The 23,816-nt window shown below is 41.5% G+C and overlaps 1 protein-coding gene across 1 annotated transcript in view; it reads left to right on the forward strand.

Moving 5' to 3' along the window:
- Positions 1–23,816, forward strand: part of LOC102451418 (uncharacterized) — a 59,413-nt gene that overhangs the window by 19,232 nt on the left and 16,365 nt on the right. Inside the window, exons 10-22 of the mRNA XM_025182964.2 lie at positions 1,434–1,478; positions 3,149–3,187; positions 4,446–4,484; positions 7,902–7,931; positions 10,166–10,204; positions 13,465–13,482; positions 14,025–14,057; positions 14,931–14,948; positions 15,794–15,823; positions 17,890–17,925; positions 19,094–19,135; positions 23,090–23,131; positions 23,503–23,535. Coding sequence (XP_025038749.2) covers positions 1,434–1,478; positions 3,149–3,187; positions 4,446–4,484; positions 7,902–7,931; positions 10,166–10,204; positions 13,465–13,482; positions 14,025–14,057; positions 14,931–14,948; positions 15,794–15,823; positions 17,890–17,925; positions 19,094–19,135; positions 23,090–23,131; positions 23,503–23,535 — 444 coding nt within the window. The remainder of the gene's footprint in view (positions 1–1,433; positions 1,479–3,148; positions 3,188–4,445; positions 4,485–7,901; positions 7,932–10,165; positions 10,205–13,464; positions 13,483–14,024; positions 14,058–14,930; positions 14,949–15,793; positions 15,824–17,889; positions 17,926–19,093; positions 19,136–23,089; positions 23,132–23,502; positions 23,536–23,816) is intronic.

Genomic DNA, 23,816 nt, shown 5'->3' on the forward strand with positions numbered 1-23,816 from the left:
GTAAAGAACAAATCATGTTAAACCAATCTGATAGCTTTCTTTGATAGGATAACAAGTCTTGTGGTTAAGGGAGAAGCAGTAGACCTGGTATACCTAGACTTTAGTAAGGCATTTGATATGGTCTTGCATGATAGTCTTATCAATAAACTAGGCAAATACAACTTAAATGGGGCTACTATAAGGTGGGTGCATAACTGGCTGGATAACCATTCCCAGAGAGTAGTTATTAATGGTTCACAATCCTGCTGGAAAGAAGTAACAAGTGGGGTTCGGTAGGGTCTGTTTTGGGACCAGTTCTGTTCAATATCTTCATCAACGATCTAGATATCATCAAAGAGAATACGCTTATTCAGTTTTCAAATGATACCAAGGTTGGAGGGGTTGCAACTGCTTTGGAGGACAGAGTCATAATTCAAAATGATCTGGACAAATTGGAGTAATGGTCTGAGGTAAACAGGATGAAGTTTAATAAGGACAAATGCAAAGTGCTCCACTTAGGAAGGAACAATCAGTTTCACACATACAGAATGGGAAGTGTTTATCTAGGAAGGAGTACGGCAGAAAAGGATCTAGGGGTTATTGTGGACCACAAACTAAGTATGAGTCAACAGTGTGATGCTGTTGCAAAAAAAGCCAACATGATTCTAGGATGCATTAACAGGTGTGTTGTGAGCAAGACACAAGAAGTCATTCTTCCGCTCTACTCTGTGCTGAGTAGGCCTCAGCTGGAGTATTGTGTCCCAATTTGGGCACATTTCAAGAATTATATGGAGAAATTGGAGAAGGTTCAGAGAAGAGCAACAAGAATGATTAAAGGTCTAGAGAACATGACTTATTTAGGAAGACTGAAAGAAATGGGCTTGTTTAGTTTGGAAAAGAGAAGATTGAGAGGGGACATGATAGCGGTTTTCAGGTATCTAAAAGGGTGTCACAAGGAGGAGAGAGAAAACTTGTTATTCCTGGCCTCTGAGGATAGAACAAGAAGCAATGGGCTTAAACTGCAGCAAGGGAAGTTTAAGTTGGACATTAGGAAAAAGTTCCTGTTAGGGTGATTAAACACTGGAATAAATTGCCCAGAGAGGTTGTGGAATCTCCATCTCGGGAAATATTTAAGAGTAGGTTAGATAAATGTCTATCAGGGATAGTCTAGACAGTACTGAGTCCTACCATTAGGGCAGGGGACTGGACTCGATGACCTCTCACGGTCCCTTCCAGTCCTAGTATTGTATGATTCTATAATCTCATCATATGGGGTTTCACAGTTACTGACTCAAACTCTATGATTACATCTGCATGTATGTATTCCCAGTCTCCACATATGGCTGGATGGAGACAACATATATGGTGCTGAAAATTGTAGGTTTCTTTTCCCATGTTTTATAAAGGATAGAAATAACTGACATTTTCTTTCTGTCTGTCTTTCTGTCTTTCAGGTTGGAGTCATTTATGCAGGAGGTAAAACAAGTGGATGTGCCCCAGTAAGCAATTTTTCCATCTTCAATTAATTTTGTCCTGGTGTGACTATTTTAACTATAGATTGAACCTCTATAGTCCAGACTTATGTCATCCGGCAACATCTGTGTCTTGGCATCCCCATAGGCACTTCAGGGCTGGAGCATTCATAGGGAAAAGCGAGGCTCCAAGCTCAGCAACTTCTCCCTCACCTTCCCAAAGCTTCCAGAGTGCTCAGTAGCTCATTTGTGGCACGCTTAGGAAGGGAGGAAGGGAGAGAAGCAGGGGTGGGGGAGAAAAGGCAGGGCGGCTGCAGAGCCCTGCAATCAGGGGGCCAGGAGCGCAGCCCTGCAGTCACAGGGCTCAGTATGCTGTACAATGGGGCTGTACAATGCTTAGTTATCAGTTACATTAGTGTTAACGTGGGAGCTCTTGTTTTACAGCAGAAGTAATATAGAAAAGCTAAGAGATGATTTGACAATGTTCTCAAGTAATATGACTCAACTAATCAGAGAGCAAGGATGCCGTACAGTTCACAGACTTACAACTTCCATAAACTGTGCCAGTTGCTGTATTCTGATTTGCAACAGACCACAGAATTCAGCAGCAGTAACTCTACAATAAATATGGCTACTTCCTTTTTATATTCCTTTTTGTATCAAAGGGACACTGTCAGGTTAAAAATCGTAGGTAAATGCAATTATCCGATAAGGCACACACTTAATTCCCGCTGCAGTCTTTTCAGAGCATCTCACAGGAGAACATCTGAAACATTCCTATTATGAGAGGCTGGAGTAAATAAAATACATTTGTGTATGAAATTTGGATACATCGAAGACAAAATAAAATTTAGTAATCAGTATTTCCCTTTTCTTTAAAAAAAACAGCCTTGCTTGTGTATAAGTTTGTTAATATTAAAAGACTTTAAAATATGCACTATTTTTCACCATTCATGATGGTTCTAGACATTTTGTGTTTTGTTCACTTATATTTCTAGTCAGAGTGAGCTATTGGAGTTACATGAACCAACAAAATACTACAATATTTGACTGTGTAATGAGCCTCAACAAACCCCATACAGAATATAATCAGAATGGGGAAGAGAGTCTTTCCTGTTGACAAGCAAGCAGTTATAGAGGAAGGTGCACACACTGCAATCAATAGAGGAAACTATAACTGCTATAAAGGGGAGAGTACAGACAAGACAGAGAAGGCAGAAAACCCTGGGACACCAAAGAAGCAATCTACATGAGGCTGCCTCCATGAACACAGCCAAGAGAGTGAAACAGACTGCTAAACTTAATTAAAGGTGCAGGTCCAAGAGCTGACCTGACTGAGAGCAAGCTAAGAGTAGTCAGTTAGGAGAAGAAGAGGGCCCTTGAAAGACCACACCAGGAGACAGTGGCAAGCTGCAGATATAATGTGGGAGCTTTTTTAAAATCTAATTTAAATTATTTTTCTATTAAATAAAATCTGTCAGAAACCTTTATGTTAATACCAGCATGTTAGTTTATTTAGGACCAGAATGTGCCTAGCCCTCTTGTGGAGGTACAGTGCAGAACTAGGAGGGGGGGAGGGGGAGAACATACTCTCTTGCATTTCCCAGACATGAGGATCAGTCAGAGTTGAGGTTCTTTGTACTTGTGCCTAGTGATTACAATAATAACAAAATAACTGTTTTCTGTTTCCTCTGCAGGGCAGGGATGGAGTATACAGCAAATATGGCTGTAAAGATGTAAGTAGTCATTTGCCTCTGTATTTGATGTTTCTTACAAAATGCTACTCAATATCTCAACACTTTATTGCAAGTTGTATTAGATCCATTATAGTTGTTGTGCCGCAGAATTATATTACTTTGGATGAAGATGAGGCAGGAGCTAGAGGATGTGTGAGGTTAGTTAGCATTATTCTGAAACAAAATTATCTCAGCTAAGCAAGCACAAAGATGTGGTATGGTTACTGACTTAGAAGGATATTCTAATTGTCAATAGTCACTGTGTAACCTCCTGATTCGTTAGTGGTCTGGTATGTCAACACCAGTGTTCTCACCGAGCCCTGAGCCTCGGCCTGGGTGAGGCTGATTAAGCACCTGTGATGCCATGTGCCTTAGAGGGAACACTGGTCAAAAAACATATTTCTAAATAAGAAAGGCAACCATAGTTTTTAGTTTCTATACCTTTTCCATAGTCTTCATAACTATTCCCTACCTTCATCTGAGATGATGCTCTTTGTATTATTCCTAATCACATTCCGTCTGTTTTTAGGATTCTTCTTTTAAATATTGTCATCCATCCCAAATTGTGCAGAATGTCACACACCCTGCACCATTGATTCCTTCTTTTCTTGGTAGAGTTCCCTTTGCATGGCTCAATAACCAGTCCCATAATATGAGTTGATTCTTTTAGCAATGCTTTTTTATGTTTGTATTAATCTAGAGCACTTGCGTACTATCAACTTCCCTTTTTTCCACTTTTCTTATAATTATATTGAAATGACATTTTCTGTTTTTATTTTGAATACCATTGAAACAAGCAGAATATTTTCATCAGAAAGATGGCACTTTCTCTGATGCCTACTGAGAACTAAAGCCCTGATTTAGTAATGCATTGTTTATAATGGGACTACTTCCACTCCAGGCTTAAAGTTTGGCATGTATTTACACTCTGTGCTGGATCATGACCTAAACAGATGAATGTAGACTTTCATTTCAAAAGAACACCATCCATAAAACTTACACATGATGTAATGTAATTGAATGTTGGAAGGATATGATCTCAGTAACCTAGGAGTAAATCCAGAGTAGTTTGACTGAAGTCAGAGGAATTACTCTGAATTTCTTCAGATGTAACTGAATATTTGTACATTAATATTTATATCTTCCCCTGTCCTCCGCTTCACCAAATAGAACTCTGTATAGGTTTCCCTTTCAAAAAAAGATATTCTATTGCAATGTCATTTTACAAAGAAATAACTGGTGCATGGTTTGTTTACAGAATACTATTTCTCAGAACACTGGCCTTTCCTATGGTCAGGTAAGCACACATTCTTTACTGTATTTAGAGCTTCCACTTGCTATACAACTTGGTAACTAAAGAAGTAGGCCAAAATGTTGCTCTTTTGTGAGGAAATCCATGGGAGGACCTCTGAAAGGGATGTACTGACACTATTAGGTAATATCCTGATAGAGGCGGTATCTGAGCCTTTAGCTATCATCTTTGAAACATCATGAAAGTTGAGAGAGATTCCAGAAGACTGGAAAAGAGCAAATATAGTGCCCATCTATAAAAAGGGAAATAAGAACAACCCAGGAAACTATAGACCAGTCAGTTTAACTTCTGTGCCAGGGAAGATAATGGAGTAAGTAATTAAGGAATCCATTTGCAAACATCTGGAAGATAAGGTGATAGGTAACAGCTAGCATCGATTTGTAAAGAACAAATTATGTCAAACCAATCTGATAGCTCTTTCATAGGATATCAAGCCTTGTAGATAAGAGAGAAGCAGTAGACATGGTATATCTACACTTTAGTAAGGCATTTGACACAGTCTTGCTTGACCTTCTTCTCAATTAACTACAAAAATATAACCTAGACGGGGCTAATATAAGATGGGTGCATAACTGGCTGGATAACTGTTCTCAGAGTAGTTATTAACAGTTCACAATCATGCTGGAAGGGCATAACAAGTGGGGTTCTGCAGGGGTCTGTTTTGGGACTGGTTCTGTTCATTATCTTCATCAACGATTTTGATGATGGCAGAGAGACTACGCTTATTAAGTTTGCGGATGATAACAAGCTGGGAGAGGTTGCAAGTGCTTTGTAGGATAGGGTCATAATTCAAAATGATCTGGGCAAACTGGTCTGAGGTAAACAGGATGAAGTTTAATAAGGACAAATGCAAAGTGTTCCACTTAGCAAAGAACAATCAGTTTCACACACAGAATGGGAAGTGACTGTCTAGGAAGGAGAACTGTAGAAAGATCTAGGGGTCATAGTGGACCACAAGCTAAACATGAGTCAACAGTGTGACGCTGTTGCAAGAAAAGCAAACATGACTTTGGGATGCATTATCAGGAGTGTTGTGAGCAAAACACAAGAAATCATTCTTCCGCTCTATTCTGCACTGAGTAGGCCTCAGTTGGAGTATTGTGTCCCAATTTGGGCACATTTCAAGAATTATATGGAGAAATTGGAGAGGATCCAGAGAAGAGCAAAAAAATGATTAAAGGCTTAGAGAACATGAGCTGTGAGGGAGACTGAAAGAACTGGGCTTCTTTAGTTTAGAAAAGAGGAGAATAAGGGGGGACATGATACCAGTTTACAAGTATCTAAAAGGGTGTTACAAGGAGGAGGGAGAAAAATTGTTCTCATTGGCCTCTGACAAGAAGCAATGGGCTTAAATTGCAGCAAGGGAAATTTAGACTGGACATTAGGAAAAAGTTCCTAATAGTCAGTGTGGTTAAACATTGGAATAAATTGCCTAGGGAGGTTGTAGAATCTCCATCACTGGAGATATTTAAGAACAGGTTGGGTAGACCTCTATCAGAGATGATCTAGACTGTGCTTGGTCCTGCTGTGAGGGCAAGGGACTGGATTCGATGACCTTTTCAGGTCCCTTCCAGTTATAGGATTTTATGATGACTAGTGCAAATGATTTCAGCAGATAATGCTGCATTTATGGGGTACTGAATACAGGCAGTCCCCGACTTACGTGGATCCGACTTACGTCGGATCCCTAGATACGAACGGGGTGAGGCAACTCCCGCACATGCGCAGCAGCATTCCCGGGGCTCGCTCACCTGGGTCCTAGGATACTCCTCCTCGGGCCGGCTCCGACTGGGGTCCCGCAGAGCTGCCGGGCAGAGGAAAAGTGCCTCCCCACGCCCGCTGCCCCCCCACCCCCCTGCCAGCAACAGGCTGCCCCCTCCCCTGAGCAACAGGCTGCCGAACAGACAAAAGCAGCCTCTCTGCCCCTCCTCCCCTCTATACATGCCGGGCTCCTGGAGCGCAGCAGCGTCCCGGGGCTCGCTCACCTGGGTCCTAGAATCCACCTCTTCCTCCTCTTCGGCCTGCTCCAACTGGCCTCTGCCTGCAGCAGCTGGCCACAGGGACAGGGATCCCGCAGAGCTGCCGGGCAGAGGAAAAGTGCCTCCCCACGCCCGCTGCCCCCCCCCCCCCCGCGGCCTCGCATCCTGCACGCCTCCCCCCTCCCCCCCTGCCAGCAACAGGCTGCCCCCTCCCCTGAGCAACAGGCTGCCGAACAGCAGACAAAAGCAGCCTCTCCGCCCCTCCTCCCCCTATACATGCTGGGCTCCCTGGGCAAACAAAGACTCCACCAAAACAAACAAAGTGCTGGCCTCATTGTGTTAGCAAAAAAAGGACCCTCCTCCTAGAACCCTGGGTGGTGTGTGGAAATAAAGCTATTAGCTCAAAGCATGGTGCAGAGCTGTTTGGTATTTGATGAGTTACTCCTTTAGTCCTGAGTTTGTCACAGGGACAGAAATAGATGTGAAATCTTCTGAACAGGGGAACAGACAGCAAAACAAACATTAGAGGGGAGTTAACCTTTCCCTATGCTATCCAAAACTAAAAAAAATGTTTGGCTAGAGTTTCCCCTACAATATGTACCAGTTCCGACTTACATACAAATTCAACTTAAGAACAAACCTACAGTCCCTATCTTGTACGTAACCCGGGGACTGCCTGTAATTCCATCTGTTAGTTTCCTTCTTCCTAGTTAAAATGATGGGTTAATCATTTTTCTGCAAGTGGTCAGCAGATATTTTCTATTTGGAAACACAATATTTTCACCAGAAAGATTTTTCTCTAGTTTGATGCTCAGAATAAAAAGAAGAAGTTTACATAGAGGAGTTTCTTCTGATTCTTCCATATGGAAAGGTGTATGGATGGAAAGTTCCTGGTAACCATTTTAAACTTCATAAAAACATTTCTGTTCATACAGAGAATTCCATTACTTCCATCTAGCTCTGTTCCTACAGTCTTGTATGTTCTTCTGATGTTTCTATCTCTGTTTAAGGGGATCAGAATCTAATTTTATGCTGTCACCTGCTATTTCAAACAATCATTTCACACTACTGAACATTTCAACTGGATTTGTTACTACAATGAATTGAAAGTTTCTTCTCAGCATTTAATTTGTTGTGTTATGAAACTTGCAGAAATATCTGGTATTGTGCTATAAACAATGGCAGCAATTGGGTTACATAACTTTTTCCCTCTTGTGTTCCCAGTAGTCTGTTTCCTGTGTTATTCATTAATTATGTTATTTGTTAATTTTCATTACCAAACATTTTTCTTTCAAATGTTTCATGGTTTGGCAATCTAAGAAGACCTTATAGCTATTACTGCTTCTTATCTTATAGGTACTGAATTAAACTTGTCAAACTCTTTTCTAAGTAAATAATTGTGGTTTTTTTTTATGCTTCACAGTCTGTCTCCTCGGGTAATGATATTATAAAGGTAAAACATTCATTCTCTGTTGAATTTAAAAGGCCAGATTCTCTCCTAGGTGTAAATTGGCATATCAACTTTAACTTGAATGAACCTATACTAATTTACACCAGCTGAGGCACTGGCCCAAAATTATCTTCCATATTATCTCTCAGTAACTAAATACTTGGTTTTCTAGCTGTCGGATGCATTGGGCTCATTAGTTATATTATGGAAACTTTTGTTAACAGATTGACTTCTCTGTGGATAGAGCAATATAGTTACAAAGCTGTCTATACATTTTTAGACATCCTAGAATGCTTGCTATTACTAACCATAGTTATTGTTACAAAGGGAACTATAAGATCAATAGGATGAAATTGAACTAAACTTATCTCTGGTGTGTAAGGCCAATGGAATTGACACCATGGATTAATTTGGTCCATAATATTGAACAGACAAACAATTGGAATAGGACATAAGTATGTTATGCAGGGACGGAGTCACTATTGTATGGAAATGATCACTAAACATACAGTAGGAAAACCCCTATACTCAGATTTGTTGCTGGTGAGATCACTCCCTCTAAATTGACATAAATATGACTACTTCAATTTTCTATTTAGTATTAAAAGGATACTGCTAGGTTTGTAAAAATTACCTATTTTAAAAACCAAATACCATAGTCCTCCCTCTCATAAGAATTCCTCTGTATACGCGATACAATCACTTCCTGTCAGAGTAATTACTCCACTGAAAGATACAGGCAATGTTCCTTTTTTATTTCAGTCAAAACAAACTTTTCACCAGAAAAAATCATTTTATGATCAAAATAGAACATACTACTATTCAGTTTAGTTTAATTTTCAAAGGACCTGCATAATGAATCTTCCTATAGAAAGGAGTGAATGAAAGGACACAAAATGAAATATGCATCCTGTTTTGGACTTCCATCCGAAGGACCAGTGGATATGAGAGGAGACATGCAGTAGACCTTGCAGCTAGAGCTGGAGTTTAAGTTCTGAACTCCATACTCTACGCTTGGGCTACGTCTACACTGGCCCCTTTTCCGTAAGGGGCATGTAAATTTCACCTATCGTCGTAGGGAAATCCGCGGGGGATTTAAATATCCCCCGCGGCATTTAAATAAAAATGGCCGCCGCTTTTTTCCGGCTTTTAAAAAAGCCGGAAAAGAGCGTCTAGACTGGCCCCGATCCTCCGGAAAAAGCGCCCTTTTCCGGAGGCTCTTATTCTTACTTTGAAGGGCGCTTTTTCCGGAGGATCGGGGCCAGTCTAGACGCTCTTTTCCGGCTTTTTTAAAAGCCGGAAAAAAGCGGCGGCCATTTTTATTTAAATGCCGCGGGGGATATTTAAATCCCCCGCGGATTTCCCTACGACGATAGGTGAAATTTACATGCCCCTTACGGAAAAGGGGCCAGTGTAGACGTAGCCTTGGTGTTAGATTTTAAACTCCAGACCAACCCGGAACAGTTACACAATTATTTTTAGCATTGTAGCACAGCTTGAATCTGTAGGCCTGGGTGGCTTCTGAGACTCACTTCCACTTGCCTCTGGTGACTTACTGTTGGTGTTGGGCAAGTTGCTTAACTCTTGGTGCATCAACTCTCCCGTCTGTAAAATGGGGATAATAACTCTTGTCTCTTTTGTAAAATGATTTGAGATATATTAAAATGTTATAATGTGACAGTGCTAGTCATTATCATTCTCTCAGGGTATATCTAGACTACATGGTTCCGTCGACGGAGCCATGTAAACTAGTTTACCCGGCATAGGCAAAGAAGCAGGGATATAATAATTCCCGCTTCATTAAAATAAAAATGACAGCCGTGCTGTGCCGACGATCAGCTGATCCGGCACAGGGCGGTAGTCTAGACGCGGATCAGTTGGCTGGGGAAGGCTTTGCTGACCGATCCCTTATCCCTGTGAAACAAGGCAGAAGGGATCGATCGGCAAAGGCTTCCCCAGCTGACTGATCCGCATCTAGGCTACCGTGCTGTGCCGGATCAGCTGATCGTCGGCACAGCGCAACGGCCATGTTTATTTTAATGAAGCGGGGATTATTTAAATCCCTGCTTCTTTGCCTATGCCGGGTAAACTAGTTTACATGGCTCCGTCGACGGAGCCATGTAGTCTAGACATACCCTCAGACTCTTAAATAGAGAGGTTTCTTTTCATGAAACAGTATTGTATTTTAAATTACTCCTTATTATGAAGAAATAACATATTTTCTGGTTTTCTTACAGCCAAAGCCCATTCCCGAAAGCAACCCCTACCCACCTGAGGTAAGTACTTTTTCTCAGCAACTTAAAGAGTTATGAATCCAAGTGCTTCTGAATAACCACATGCTTAACTCTCAGGGTATGTCTACACTACAATGTTAGTTCGAACTAACGGACGTTAGTTCGAACTAACATTCATAGGCGCTACACTAGCGCTCCGCTAGTTCGAATTTAAATCCAACTAGCGGAGCGCTTAGTTAGAACTAGGAAAACCTCATTTTACGAGGATTAAGCCTAGTTCGAACTTACTAGTTCGAATTAAGGACTGTGTAGCCCCTTAATTCGAACTAGTGGGAGGCTAGTCCTCCCCAGGTTTCCCTGGTGGCCACTCAGGCCAACACCAGGGAAACTCTATGCCCCCCTCCCGGCCCCGGACCCCTTAAAGGGCCACGGGCTGGCTACGGTGCCCATGTCAGGTGCAAGCCTGCCAGCACCCAGCCAGCAGACCCTGCACCTGGCACGGCACAGAGCCACCCACCCGATGTCCCCCAGCCCACCCCCTCTTCCCGGGACCAGGCTGGCGGCTCCCGGGAGCTTGCCCGGGACCGCAAGAGGCGGGCACCTTCCTGGGCTAGTGCAGACATCGTGGACCTTGTCCACGATCTCCGCACTAGGCACAGGAAAGTGGCCGTCTAGGGCCGGAGAGCTGCCAGCCTGGCCACCCAGGAGCAGGTGTGCATGAAAATCAAGGAGGTCCACTGAGACCCCCGACCCTGAGCTTACAATGGCCGTCCTGGGTCAGACCAAAGGTCCATCTAGCCCAGTAGCCTGTCTGCCAACAGCGGCCAACCCTAGGGACCCTGGAGGGGATGGACCGAAGACAGTGACCAAGCCATTTGTCTCGTGCCATCCCTCTCCAGCCTTCCACAAACTTTGGGCAGGGACACCACTCCTACCCCCTGGCTAAGACTACTCCATGGACCCAACCTCCATGACTTGATCTCACTTCCCTTTAAACTCTGTTCTAGTTGTAGCCTTCACAGCCTCCTGCAGCAAGGAGTTCCACAGGTTGACTCTTTGCTTTGTGAAGAACAACTTTCTCTTACTAGTTTGAAGCTTGCTACCCATTCCTTTCCTTTGGTGTCCTCTAGTCCTTCTTTATGGGAACTCATGAAGAACTTTTCTGTATGCACCCTCTCCACCTAACCCCTGCTCTATCCTGTCCCCGCTCCATCTCCTCTTTTCTAAGCTGAACAGTCCCAGTCTCTGTAGCCTCTCTTCATCTGGGACCTGTTCCAAACCCCTGATCATGTTAGTTGCCCTCCCCTCTTCCAGCCTTTCTCTTCCCCTCTCCCACCTCCTTTTCCCAGTCTCCCCCAGTTTTGTTCAATAAAGACAGAGTCAATGTTGGAAGAAACGTTATCTTTATTTTGTACATCAGGAAGGGGGGCTAGGGAAGAGTAAGTGGAAGGAAGTGAGGGAGGAATGGGGTACAAGCCCCCGATGGGGAGGACTGGGCTGGCTCTGCGGGCTTCTGGGGGTGGAAGCTCTCCTGCAGCCCCCCAATTGTCCCCTCTCCCCAGATGGCAGCCTGCGGCAAGTGCAGCCGGGCTGATGGCCGAGTGCTGTGATGTGCCCAGTGTGGGCACTCCGGGCACTCCAAGCCAGGACTGGTTTTCAAGCGGGGCACCCCTGAGAACTGTCTGTCCGGGGTGGGGGTCGGGTCCCTTTAAGCGCAGCCCTCGGCTAGCCTGAGACAGCATCTCCACGCTCTAAGTCCTCCTCTGATGCCCTGCCGGCACTGCTTCCGGCCATCCTTAAGCCCTGTTCAGGGTCCACTCAACGTGGACTTGCTAGTTCGAATTAGCAAAACGCTAATTCGAACTAGTTTTTAGTTCTAGACGCGTTAGTTCGAATTAGCTTAGTTCGAATTAACTAATTCGAACTAAGTTAGTTCGAACTAACTCTGTAGTGTAGACATACCCTCAGATACAGAGGTCCAGTTGTTGGGTGGAAGCATTTGTTGAACGGGATTATATTATTGGTCTAATAATTTGACATTATACGGAAATGAAATTGTCCTAGTCAGGTTACAGGAATGTTATTGCATCACAAGTATATGATTAACATCCTGTAATTGTACTGTAGTCTGATTCCCTGTTGATCCCACATGGCTACCTTGGACAAGGCCTCTTCATCTTCCTGTTTCTATTGCAGCTTTCTTCAATAAACTCACCTCAGTCTTTAGTTTCCAGCTATTGTAGTTCTACTGTACTGATTCACTCTCAAATCTTAACTTCAGATTAAAATAATTTCTACCTAGAAGTGGGTGAATAAATATTTACAGTTTGTTTCAGAATGAAATGTGGCAAAATATATTTTTTTACAATTACATCTAGTAACCTTCCTTAGTACTAAATCCTCATATTCCTCTATTCTTGCTGTAGTCAGCTGACGGAAAAGTAGACCATCTTTCACAAATGAGGGGTATTAAATATATGGGGCTATGGACACTTCACTGAGCACAAGAATTCTCTCCCCATTGCTCCACACACACATAATTTTGTGAGGTGCGAAGAGAAGACTCCAACAGACTTCAGCAGGCTTTGGATCAGACTCATTTTGATGGCCATTCAAATGAACAGAATTCTTTCACTATGGGAAAATAAGGGTATGTCTAGACTATATCCCTCTGTCGCCAGAGGGATGTAAATTAGATGTACCAACATTGCAAATGAAGCGGGGATTTAAATCTCCCGCGCTTTATTTGAATAAAAATTGCCACCGTGTTTTGCCGAGTCAGCAGTTTGTCTGCAAAAAGCGGCTGTCAAGACAGGGATTGGGCAACAAAGAAAGCCTTTGTCGGCCGATCCCTTATGCCTCTTAAAGCGAGGTTTACAGGATCGGACGACAAAGGCTTTCTTTTTCGCCTGTTCCCCATCTTGAAAGCCGGTTTTTGCTGACAAACTGCTGACTCAGCAAAATGCGGTGGCCATTTTTATTCAAATGAAGTGCGGGAAATTGCAAATGAAGTGGGGATTTAAATGTCAGTATGTCTAATTTACAGCCCTCTGGCAACAGAGGGATGTAGTCTAGACATACCCTGTGTATAATAATTTCTACTGTGTATTCAACACTGAATACACACTACTCTTTACTTTTTAAAGTAAACACACTACTCTTTACTTTTCAAAGAATTCATACATGGTAAACCTTTCCATAATGCAGTTGGTACAGTGAAGATAGAGTTCTTTTTTCTGAAACAGTACGCTAGTTAAACAAATCCTTGCACAAAGTAATCAGATTTTTCGTTTCTTTTACAGCGCCACACATTCCCACTGGTAAGCATGAGTTTTTTTCCTTATGAATTTATAATGTCATGCTATTGTGAATGCAAATCCTATTACTCATTTCTCCATATGGAAGGATGTCCATGTTACCTGGCAAATCAGAGTGACATATCTGTATGGACATGGCATATGATTCTGGGTTGATTGCTGCTAGGAGGTGGAATGGATCTTCAGCTGAAAATTTTCATAACACTAGATAAAATGATCAAAGGACAGATACTATGCATCCATATAAGGCCCAGGCAGAGAGAGGGTTAAGGTGTATGAAGGCTTGTACCCAACCTGTCACAGCCCACATAAATGATTATTTGGACCCCTTGAAAGTTCTATACAATCAAACAGAATATAGTCTCTACAATGACATTTTCTTTGCGTGTATGGCATCTGCCACTAGAGTAGTGGAATAACAGGAAGGAAAACTGAATCTTATGTAATTTTTTTTATACCACAAGCATTGCATGGTTTCTGTTCTTGAAACAGAGTATTTGAACAGTCCGTCATCAAAAAGTAATTGACTTCTGGGTTCTTTACAGAGTGGGGACAGAATCCCGAGCAGCAATATTGATGTAAGTAACATATTAGTGACTTTGCCATTGACTTTATCTGCAGCAGGAACAGCATTTTGAAACTGATTCCCCAATATTTTATCCATTGTTTAATTCCATTTTAGGCTTCCTAGAAGTTTTTAGATTTATTATTTTGTGCTGAAAAATTATCTGAATATTCCCTAAATGATGGGCCCCAAAATCATTCTTTATCCATATTTCTATGTGTGATAAGCAAAGGCAAATAAGTGTATTGCACTCAGCAGAGGCCATAGTCACTTTCTCTTTGGAAACATTACACAAAACTAGAGTTATCTTGCTGAAAGACTGTTTCCCCTTACTTAGAACCCTCTCATTAAAACTCCCCATAGATGTTCTTTGTACAGACAGCATACTCTTTTCCAGCTGATAACTAGTTTCTGGTTTCTTTTAAAGGGTGCATAAAAAACCCAGTCCTATGGCTGAGGAAACCTCTCCCTGCAGTTTTGCTTCAGTGCACTGCTCTAACTAAATGTGTGCTTAGCTTTTGATTATGGCTAATAGTCATGGTTGTTGGAGCCTTGCTTTTAAAGAATTAAATGAATGTGATTAAAAATTGAGAACTGTGTGTGAGATTCTTCATCTAGCTCATCAGTTTGGGATTCTCATGTCATGTAGAGCCAATATTGCAAGAGCACATCACCTTCTCGTGTACATAGAATGATGCAGTATGTTACTTGCCCCGTAAGGCCAGCATTCCAGGTGTTGGAAGGAGAGGGGTCGTGCCCAGAGCACTATTGTGCTCTATCAGTTGCCAGCTGTGGAATAATCCCTTGGGGAGAGTCAGGTGTTGTCTACACTAGAGCTGACACAAATCCTTGCACAAAATAATCCGATTTCTGGTTTCTTTTACAGAACCACAAAATCCCACTGGTAAGCATGGGTTGTTTTGTATATTTCTAATTTCATGCTATTATGAATGTAAATCCTGTGCCTCGTTTCTCTCACATGGAAGGATGTCCATGGTACCTGGAGAACCAGAGTGACATATCTGTTTGGACATGGCATAGGATTCTGGGTGGATTGCTGTCAGGAGGTGGAATGGAGCTTCACCTGAATTTTCATTACACTAGATAAAATGATCAAAAGACAGATACTACACGTCCATATAAGGCCCAGGCAGAGAGGGTGAGGGTGTATGAAGGCTCCTCTGATAGAAGAGGTAGGACTCACCCTTTTTTCCCCACAGTTCACTGACAAATTTGTTCCTATTCTATAGCAGTACATCATCTGGTCTTAGCAAGAGGATAGCCCACCTTACTGGGAGAAATGTATGAAAATGTCTAGTGTGGATCTGGCACAGTGGAGTCATCACCTTCTAGTTTTTGCCTCTCGTATATAGACAAATAAAAATAGGTATCTATTGAGCAAGCCATATAATGTTTGATGTACAGACACACTTACAAGGAATAAATGGTTTTTCAACAAGGTTGTTTACTTCACATAGGAGTGGTATTGTTGGCCAGGTAACCACCTTATAAATAAGCAGAGCCCTTTGACTGAAAATGTGACATTTCTCAAAATGAAAATTGTCTACATACTTAGTTTATTTTAATTTTTGGAGGAACCCCACCCGCACTACACAAATCCATACAGGATGAACGAAAGGAAGCAAATATGGAACCTTTCAACTCCTCCAAGTAATTTACATGTTTCTTTGTCTGAAACAAAGCTGTATTAAAACAATCCTGATGACTAGGTTTCTGGTTTCTTTACAGGTTGTGAAAAAAGTCAATCCTTGTGATCAAGTGAGTACACTTGCTTCTCCTTGTTCCCCCTCCCACCCACCAAATACTTGTATTTTTACCTAACTTGCCTCTTAGTCCAACTCACACCAAAGCATTTATTGACTACTTCCATTAATTGTTGTGTGGCAACTTTTGTTGAAAGTTAGCATTATTATGGCTAAAGTAATAGAGAGCTCTTCAGGATGGCGGTGGCTCCTTTCATGATAAGTGGGGGGGGGGGGGGGTTTCTTCTTTTTTACAAAGTAATAATTATATCCTGGACTGAGTAAATTCTAAGGTTGACAACCAAGGCATATAGAAGGAAAACAATTGCGTAACCAGAGGTGGAGTTTACTAGCTACTATATAACTTATTACCAAATTGAAAGATTGTTTTATTATTATTTATTATACTAGCATTTTGAATTTGTTTTAAGTTTCAATTAAATAGAAGAGAAAACATTAAAACTGCTGAGAAACAATAGTTTAAAAATTCATTTCCTACTTCATGCTCATATTTATTTTTATTTTTCTCACTGAGGGCAGTAAGGCATTTCTCCATAGTATAACTCTAATATATGTGTTTGCATTGTGCTGCAAGACTGAATTGGAGTGCTTAACATACTGGAATGTTCTCACTATTTTAAAAAAATGGAGACAAGAGTGTAGTTGGTCCCGTAGGGAGAAGACTATTATCCAAATGTTGGCTAGGTCTCCTGAGGACTGACTTCAGAGCAGGAAGCTTTCTACATGGAAACCTTATGTTCCCACGGGGAAATGTTTAAAAGCACATGGAGTATTTTGACACTCTTTTCTTATTGAAAGTCATTGGCACCTGAGTGTTGTTTTTGTCTTTTTAAAAAAAGATTGCCCCCAAGTCCTTTAGGCACACGGGTTTCAAAATTTTAGCTGAAGGCACCTATAGAAAACTAACCTGATTTTTTTTTCCAGAGGTGCTGAGCACCCACTTCTCCCATAAACATCAGTGGTCGCTAGAGATGCTCCCTACCTCTCAAAGTCATCAGTTTTATTTAGATGCCTATAGTATAGATTTGGAAGCCTATCACTGGACACACAAATTTGAAAATGGTCTTAGTGCATAGGTGCCACATTGTCATTTATACAGAACTTTCTGCAGAATTAGATCACCATAGGAAGAGCTTGGGAATTGTCTGCTAGACCCCCCCTCCACACACACACTTCTCCAGGGCTGCAAACTCCCCATAGTGGGCCTTCAGAGAGGATTGCGAGTTGGAGCCAGCCCCTTCTCAACAAACCAGACAGTGTCAAAATGCTCTGGTTGCAACACAATTCCCCTGGCAGTTTCTTTTAGATTGCTTTGGCTTGGCAATGCCTTTCATAGAGGCCAATATATAATCTACTAATTTGCCCCCATAATTATTCTGAGGGGCTGTGTCTAGACTGGCAAGTTTTTTCGCAAAATCATCTGCTTTTGCGGAAAAACTTGCCAGCTGTCTACACTGGCTGCTTGAATTTCCAGAAAAGCACTGATGATCTCATGTAAGATCGTCAGTGCTTTTCCGGAAATACTATGTTGCTCCCGTTCGGGCAAAAGTCTTTTTCCAAAAGACTTTTGCGCAAAAGGGCCAGTGTAGACAGCACAGTACTGTTTTCCGCAAAAAAAGCCCTGATCGCGAAAATGGAGATCAGGGCTTCTTTTGCGGAAAACTGCGTCTAGATTGGCCACGGACGCTTTTCCGCAAAAGGTGCTTTTGCGGAAAAGCATCCTGCCAATCTAGATGTGCTTTTCCGAAAATGCTTTTAACGGAAAAGTTTTCCGTTAAAAGCATTTTCAGAAAATCATGCCAGTGTAGACGTAGCCAGGGGGTTTTGTTGGGTTGGGAGGTTATTTATGGTTTTGATTTTTCTTGTGTTAAACTTTTCTGAAACGTCCATTTTAGAACTTTCATTTAGTCTCTGGTGATGATCAGAAGGGGCAAAATAAGGAAAAAGCAGACGCTCCCCTCACTGAGTAAATAAATGCAAATAGTTTTCTTTTCCTGAGAGATGCTGATATTCAAACATCCCATATTACACAGAAGTAATTATTGTTGGGTTTCTTTGCAGAGTTCATCCTCCTACAACATCGTGATCTGTAGACGTGTAAGTACCATCTTACCACTGGGTTTAACAATTTGTCCTGATGTGCCTCTTACAGGCTACATCTACACTGCAGCACTATTTCGGGATAGTGGAGACATCCCAAAATAACTATCCCATGTCTTAGCAGCAAGCCCATTATTTGAAAATATAACAGGCTCACTATTCTGATGTCTGTGTAAACTTCACTACATGAGGAGTAAGGGGCATTTCAGAATAATGGTTTATTTTGAAATTTGGCACTGTAGACTGCGCCAAATTACAGAATAAGCTATTTCAAAATTGACTCAAAATGAGCTACGCAATTTGCGTAGCTCAAATTGTGTAGCTTATTTCAAGGTATGGGTACAGTGTAGACACAGCCACAATGACCAAAAATGTAAGGCTGCATTCTGGATGGCTCTTACATAGGCCTGTTGAGAAAGGAGAGGTGTTGAACTCTGAAGGGAAAAGGGTGACCAGAATTGCAGCCCCTTCACAAAAGGGATTGACAGGATAGGAAGAGGTATAAGTTAACCATGGCTCTGCCTTCTCCATGGTGGGACATGTGTTTGATGTACACAAGAGGAGTAGCAGTTTGCAGTTCACCCACTGCACTGGAGAAGTGTGGGAAACTGTATGAGGCAGAATGTGTCTTCACTGCTCCCTGTCAATGGTGAAAAGTAAGATAGGGGCTTATTCAACATTGTTGACTCAAGCAAAACTCTCATCAGGTTAATATTCTGATTAAATACTTCAGATTCCTTTGTAATTAAATAACCTGTGTGTGTACATTTGCCTCCTGCTGGTACATTACTCTAATTTTCCTAGGAAATTCTCTTAGCTCAGCCTGGCAACTGGAGGATGATCACTGAATATACACAAACCTCAAAGTTCATTAGAATTTGTCTCCTCTATGCCTCTGTATGAATCCCTTCAAGCCCACTCAGTATATTTTCTCTGGGGAGGAGATTTGATTACCATTAAGTAAACCATACTCTTTCACCACACTTTCTCAGGCGTATACGCTCAACTTTCCATACAGTAGCCTAAAGGAACAGAAGGGGTATATTCTTCTCTGCATATTCCTTCCGTCATCCAGCCAATACAAATGGGTTTATTTTCCTGAGATGGTATGACATTTAATCAAGCTTTTTTACAACAAAATTACTGATTTATGCTTTCTTTACAGATTCACTCTTCTGCCACACAGAACAACCCTGTCAATGGCCAAGTATGTACTTTTTCCTGTTCTGTAGAGTTTCTTGAGGGTTTTTTGTTTTGTTTTTGCTTTTAAAGCACAGCAAGCTTTTAAGCAGCCAAATTTTTAAAACATAAATGTGATCTATTGGTACCATTGGTGATGTGAGCTGTATTTTTTTTAACATCTACAGTAATCAAATTTACTCTTTGTGAATATTCTAGCAAATTCACGTTTGGTGAGAACCAACACAAATGGCCCAAAGTCAAATAGAGCCATTGGGTTGACTGCAATTATTTGTGTTATTGTTAAATAAGAACAGGATGCTGGGTAATACTGCCAATCAGCTCTCCATCAGTTAGCTGTGGTCATGTAATGGATAAATCCTTTTGTATTAATGTATTCCCTCAAAACACATTATAAATAGATCATTAACAGCTAGGGCCTCTATGGTTTCTTGGTATTGTCTCACATTAATATTAATTTAGCCTCAACTTAGATGTGTACTCAAGTTGCTAAGGGTCATACAATTAACTTAAAAACCAACAAACCATTAATTCAGACTGTCTTCTTTTTACTCCTGCACTAACTTTTTTACTGAATAATTCTGGAACAGTTTCCATTTCCTCTTTCTTTTTCTTTCTTCTTTTTTGCCCCCTCTCCCCAATCTTCCCCAAATTTTACACAAGCACATTTAAAAAAGGAAACACATCTTTTTTCATTGCTTAGGGAAGCTGTCCTATAGTTTCCAGCCCTTTTGCAATTCTAGTCATGTTCTCCATGTTATTCAAACACCAATCATTCGTGTTTAGATTCGTTCTTAAATGTTGTACAATGATCATGTTATGTATCCCTTCACAAACAAATAACTGGCTTCTTTAGAGAAATCAGCCCTCCTTCAAAAGCCAGGTAAATAATATTTATCATTCTCCCATTTCCCCCCTGAATGTTGCTTTCTTTACCTTAGCACTCATAAGAAAAATTACTAGCTGAAGCCAGCTTCTAAAGCAGGGATGGGGAACCTTTTTTGGGTTGGGTGTCAGTGAACTACAGCAAAATCAGTCAGAGGTTAGGCACAAGTGAAAAGGAAAAAAACAACAACCCTCATTGACTTGGTTCCTGACTGAGAAGGAGAAATACGTTCCCCTCACACCAGAGCCTGGGGGGAGGGAGGGACATGCTAGTAGATTTAGTATGCTCCAGCCCTGCATGGGAATGGTACAGGGAAGAGGCTGAAGCACTACTGCGGGCTCCACAATTCTGGGGGGAGCCGCGAGTCTCAGGGGCCGGATCCAGGTGAGCTAGGGGCAGCATCCGGCCCCAGATCTTAGGTTCCCACCCCTGTTCTAAAGGATGGCCATCGAATTGATGGGATCCTAGATACCTTATACTTCATTAAAGGTTCAGGTGCACACAACTACACAGACTCCATATGTTGACATGTATTTATGAATACAAATTAAACAAAAAGCTCAGAATGCAGAAGTGCTTTGCTTAATCTAGGCATAACAACCTAATTTGCAGATATGCTGTTTGCAGCTGATTTAGAGTTGTTACCACATGAGGCAAATCAGCTGCAAACAGTCTTCTTCACTAGTGTCCTGAAATGATGTCAAAATCTATGGGCCAAATTCTGTGTCCTTATTTGTCTCTGTCACTTCCTTGGCTTCTTCTTCCAGTTAAACAGTATTCAAACATGCTAGTAGTACATTTTCACCAGAAGAGCAGTGATAGCTGGTAAGCTTTGGAGCAAGTGGTGTAGAGCAGAAAATAAGAAAAGTCTGGTCCCATGAATAACATACAGTACCTGCCTCTCCAGAAACCACACCAGGGAATGGCAAGCTGGTCCCTGAAACATATGTGTGGACTAGAGGGGTGTTAACTATAGAACCTTGTTGGCCCTGGAGCACTGTAGATCAGTGGTTCTCAATCTGCTTACCATTGTGGGCCACTATGCAGCTGTCTGTGTTCTGTGGACTACATCTACAATATATATATAAAATATACTAACAGTATGGTTCGGAGGATGCCACAGCTGTGTGCTAATTTGGCCACAAGTGGCCCCCAGACCATGAGTTGAGAACTACTGCTCTAAATGGACCTAGAGCACATTAATATAGTCCTACTTGAAAGGAGGCTAAATCAGTGAGAACTAGGTACATTTTAGAACAGGAGTGGGCAATAAAATGGTAGCGGTTCACTAGGATTAGCCCTGGCAGGCTGCCACTTCTATATTTACCTGCGTCTCTACAGGTACTGGTGATTGCAGCTCCTGTTGACCATGGATCACCATTCCTAGCCAGTGAGATCCGTGGGAAGCGAGACGGACTAGGACACCATTCCCACAGCTCCCATTGGCTGGGAACAGCAATTCGTGGCCAACAGGACCTGCAAACGCTCATATTCACTTAGTTGCAGGTAAATATAGTTGTGGTGGCCTACCCAGGTCTAACCCTGGTGGACCTATTTGCCCACCCCTTTTTCACAAATCCCCAACAGGGTTTATCCTGGGTCAGTAAGATATGAATTACAGCAGTCTATAGTCACTGCAGCTTGTGGCTTGGGAAGTACTCCAAGCCCTACTGAAAATCAATGTTGGCTTCACTTTTGGTTAGACCTTAACTACAGTATGTACCAGAGGAGTGGTGGTGGAGAACATCTCGCTACTAAATATGAATTACAAACACCACAATCTGTAGAAGGCTGCTAAAGATTTATGGTGTTTGTGGTTTGTATTTAGTTGCAAATGTATATTCTCTTGCTCTCTCATATACACTCTATGGGCACGTCTACACAGAAGCATTATTTCAGAATAGCTGACCTTATTCCAAAATAACATCATGCATGTCTACACTACAAGCCTTTATTTCAAAATAATGTCGAATTGGAAGACTTCTTACTCTGTCTCCTGTAACCCTCATTTCATGAGGAGTAAGGGAAGTCAAAGGAAGAGTGTTCTTCCTTCACTTCCTGCTGTTTAGACAGCACCTAAAGCCAAGTTAAGCTATTTCGATTTAAGCTACGCAATTGATATAGCTAAAGTTGCATTGCTTAATTCAACTTTAGCCCTGCTGTGTAGATGTAGTCTATGTTTGCACTTGCATACTTAGTTGGGCAGTGTTCCCAATGCCCTCCATACACATGCTGCCATTGCATAAAAGTAACATCTGTTTAAGTGTATTTACAACTTATGGTCAGGATGGAAATGTCAGAGTACCTGGGGGCATGTCTAGATGACACTCAGAATCCGAAATAAGAAATGCAAATTCGGCTCGAATTTGCATATCTTCCTTTTTTTCCCGGAAGAGGCTTTTCCAATATTTGGTCTGTCTACACAGGGCCAAATACCAGACAATCCCCCTCTTTCAAAAGCCCCCTGTAAACCTCCTTTTAGGAGGAATAAGGGGACTTTCAAAAAGAGGGTTTTTTCTGATATTTGGCCCCGTGTAGACAGGCCAAATATTGGAAAAGCCTCATCCTGGGGAAAAAATTGAAGAAGATATGCAAATTTGAGCCAAATTTACATATCTTCTTTCAGACGCTGTGCGTAGTCTAGACGTGCCCTGGGTGACTAAGGACCCTAATTGCCATTTTTAAGAGTTACTTAGACACTTAAGAGCCTAAATCCCATTGACTTTCAAATAGATTAAAGTTCTAAAGTAGCCTGAATCACTTTTGAAAATGGGAGCTGGGTTCCTAAGTCATTCAAGTGCTTCTGAAAATGTTAACCTGGACCCAAACCTCACTGCTGTCAATGAGTCTTTCCATTGACTTCAGTGGACATTGGATCAAGCCCTAAATGTATAAATACCTACTTCTCTCATTTAAAAGGTAAATCTTTCCATAATGTAGGATGACATGATAAAGGGAAATAAATTGGAAAACTTACTATCCTCTGATGCGTCTCTACTTCAGACAAACTTACAGGCTCTATCAGCTTCAACTATTATTTCTACAATGAAAATAAGTTGAGAATTTTTTCAACAGGGTGAATCGTCTTCCTCAGTTGTCAGTTCGGCTTGTGGACAAGTAAGTACTTTTCCTCTTCTATATGCAGAGATTTATCTTTATTTGCTAATTGGTGTTTTTATAAATTGGATTGTTCCCATTAACTAAAGTAGGAACTTTTTTGTTTCCATTATTCTGTCTGAAATTATACAATGCAAAGAGCCAGTGAGACTGACATTGGCTACTATCCTGAACTGGAATGGCCTGGAATAATGAGATCCTGGCTATATGAGGAGGAAAAGGGAGTCAAATATGAAGTCAAAGTGCGGATGGTGAAACTAGATAAAATAATAGAGTAAATAACGAAAAAGGCAGGCTAAAATTAGAAGCTTCAGGAAGAAAGATAAGTGGTTTTGCCAGGAAATGAATAGTTTGGGTTTCTTTTTACACAGGGTACTTCATACGACAGCAATCCCTGCCACCAGGTGAGTAACCTTTTCCCATTGTTTTTAAGGTTTGCCTTAAACTGGTAGATAGTAATGGAATATGTTGTTGTCAATTTAATTTCTTTTTCTCAGAAAGTAGGACAATGCTGCACTCAGAATTATGATATTTCTCTGAAAGATCTGTGCAAATCTCATCAGGTTTCTTTATTAATATTAGATTTAGTTTTTTAAAGTACAAACATCCTTACATGACTTTAGAGAATTTGACTGTCATTAGAGTACCTATGTGACTTAGTGCAAAATTTGAAGAGCACCTAACT

Source organism: Pelodiscus sinensis, chromosome 9 (genome assembly GCF_049634645.1).
Source record: "Pelodiscus sinensis isolate JC-2024 chromosome 9, ASM4963464v1, whole genome shotgun sequence".
Lineage (NCBI taxonomy): Eukaryota > Metazoa > Chordata > Testudines > Trionychidae > Pelodiscus > Pelodiscus sinensis.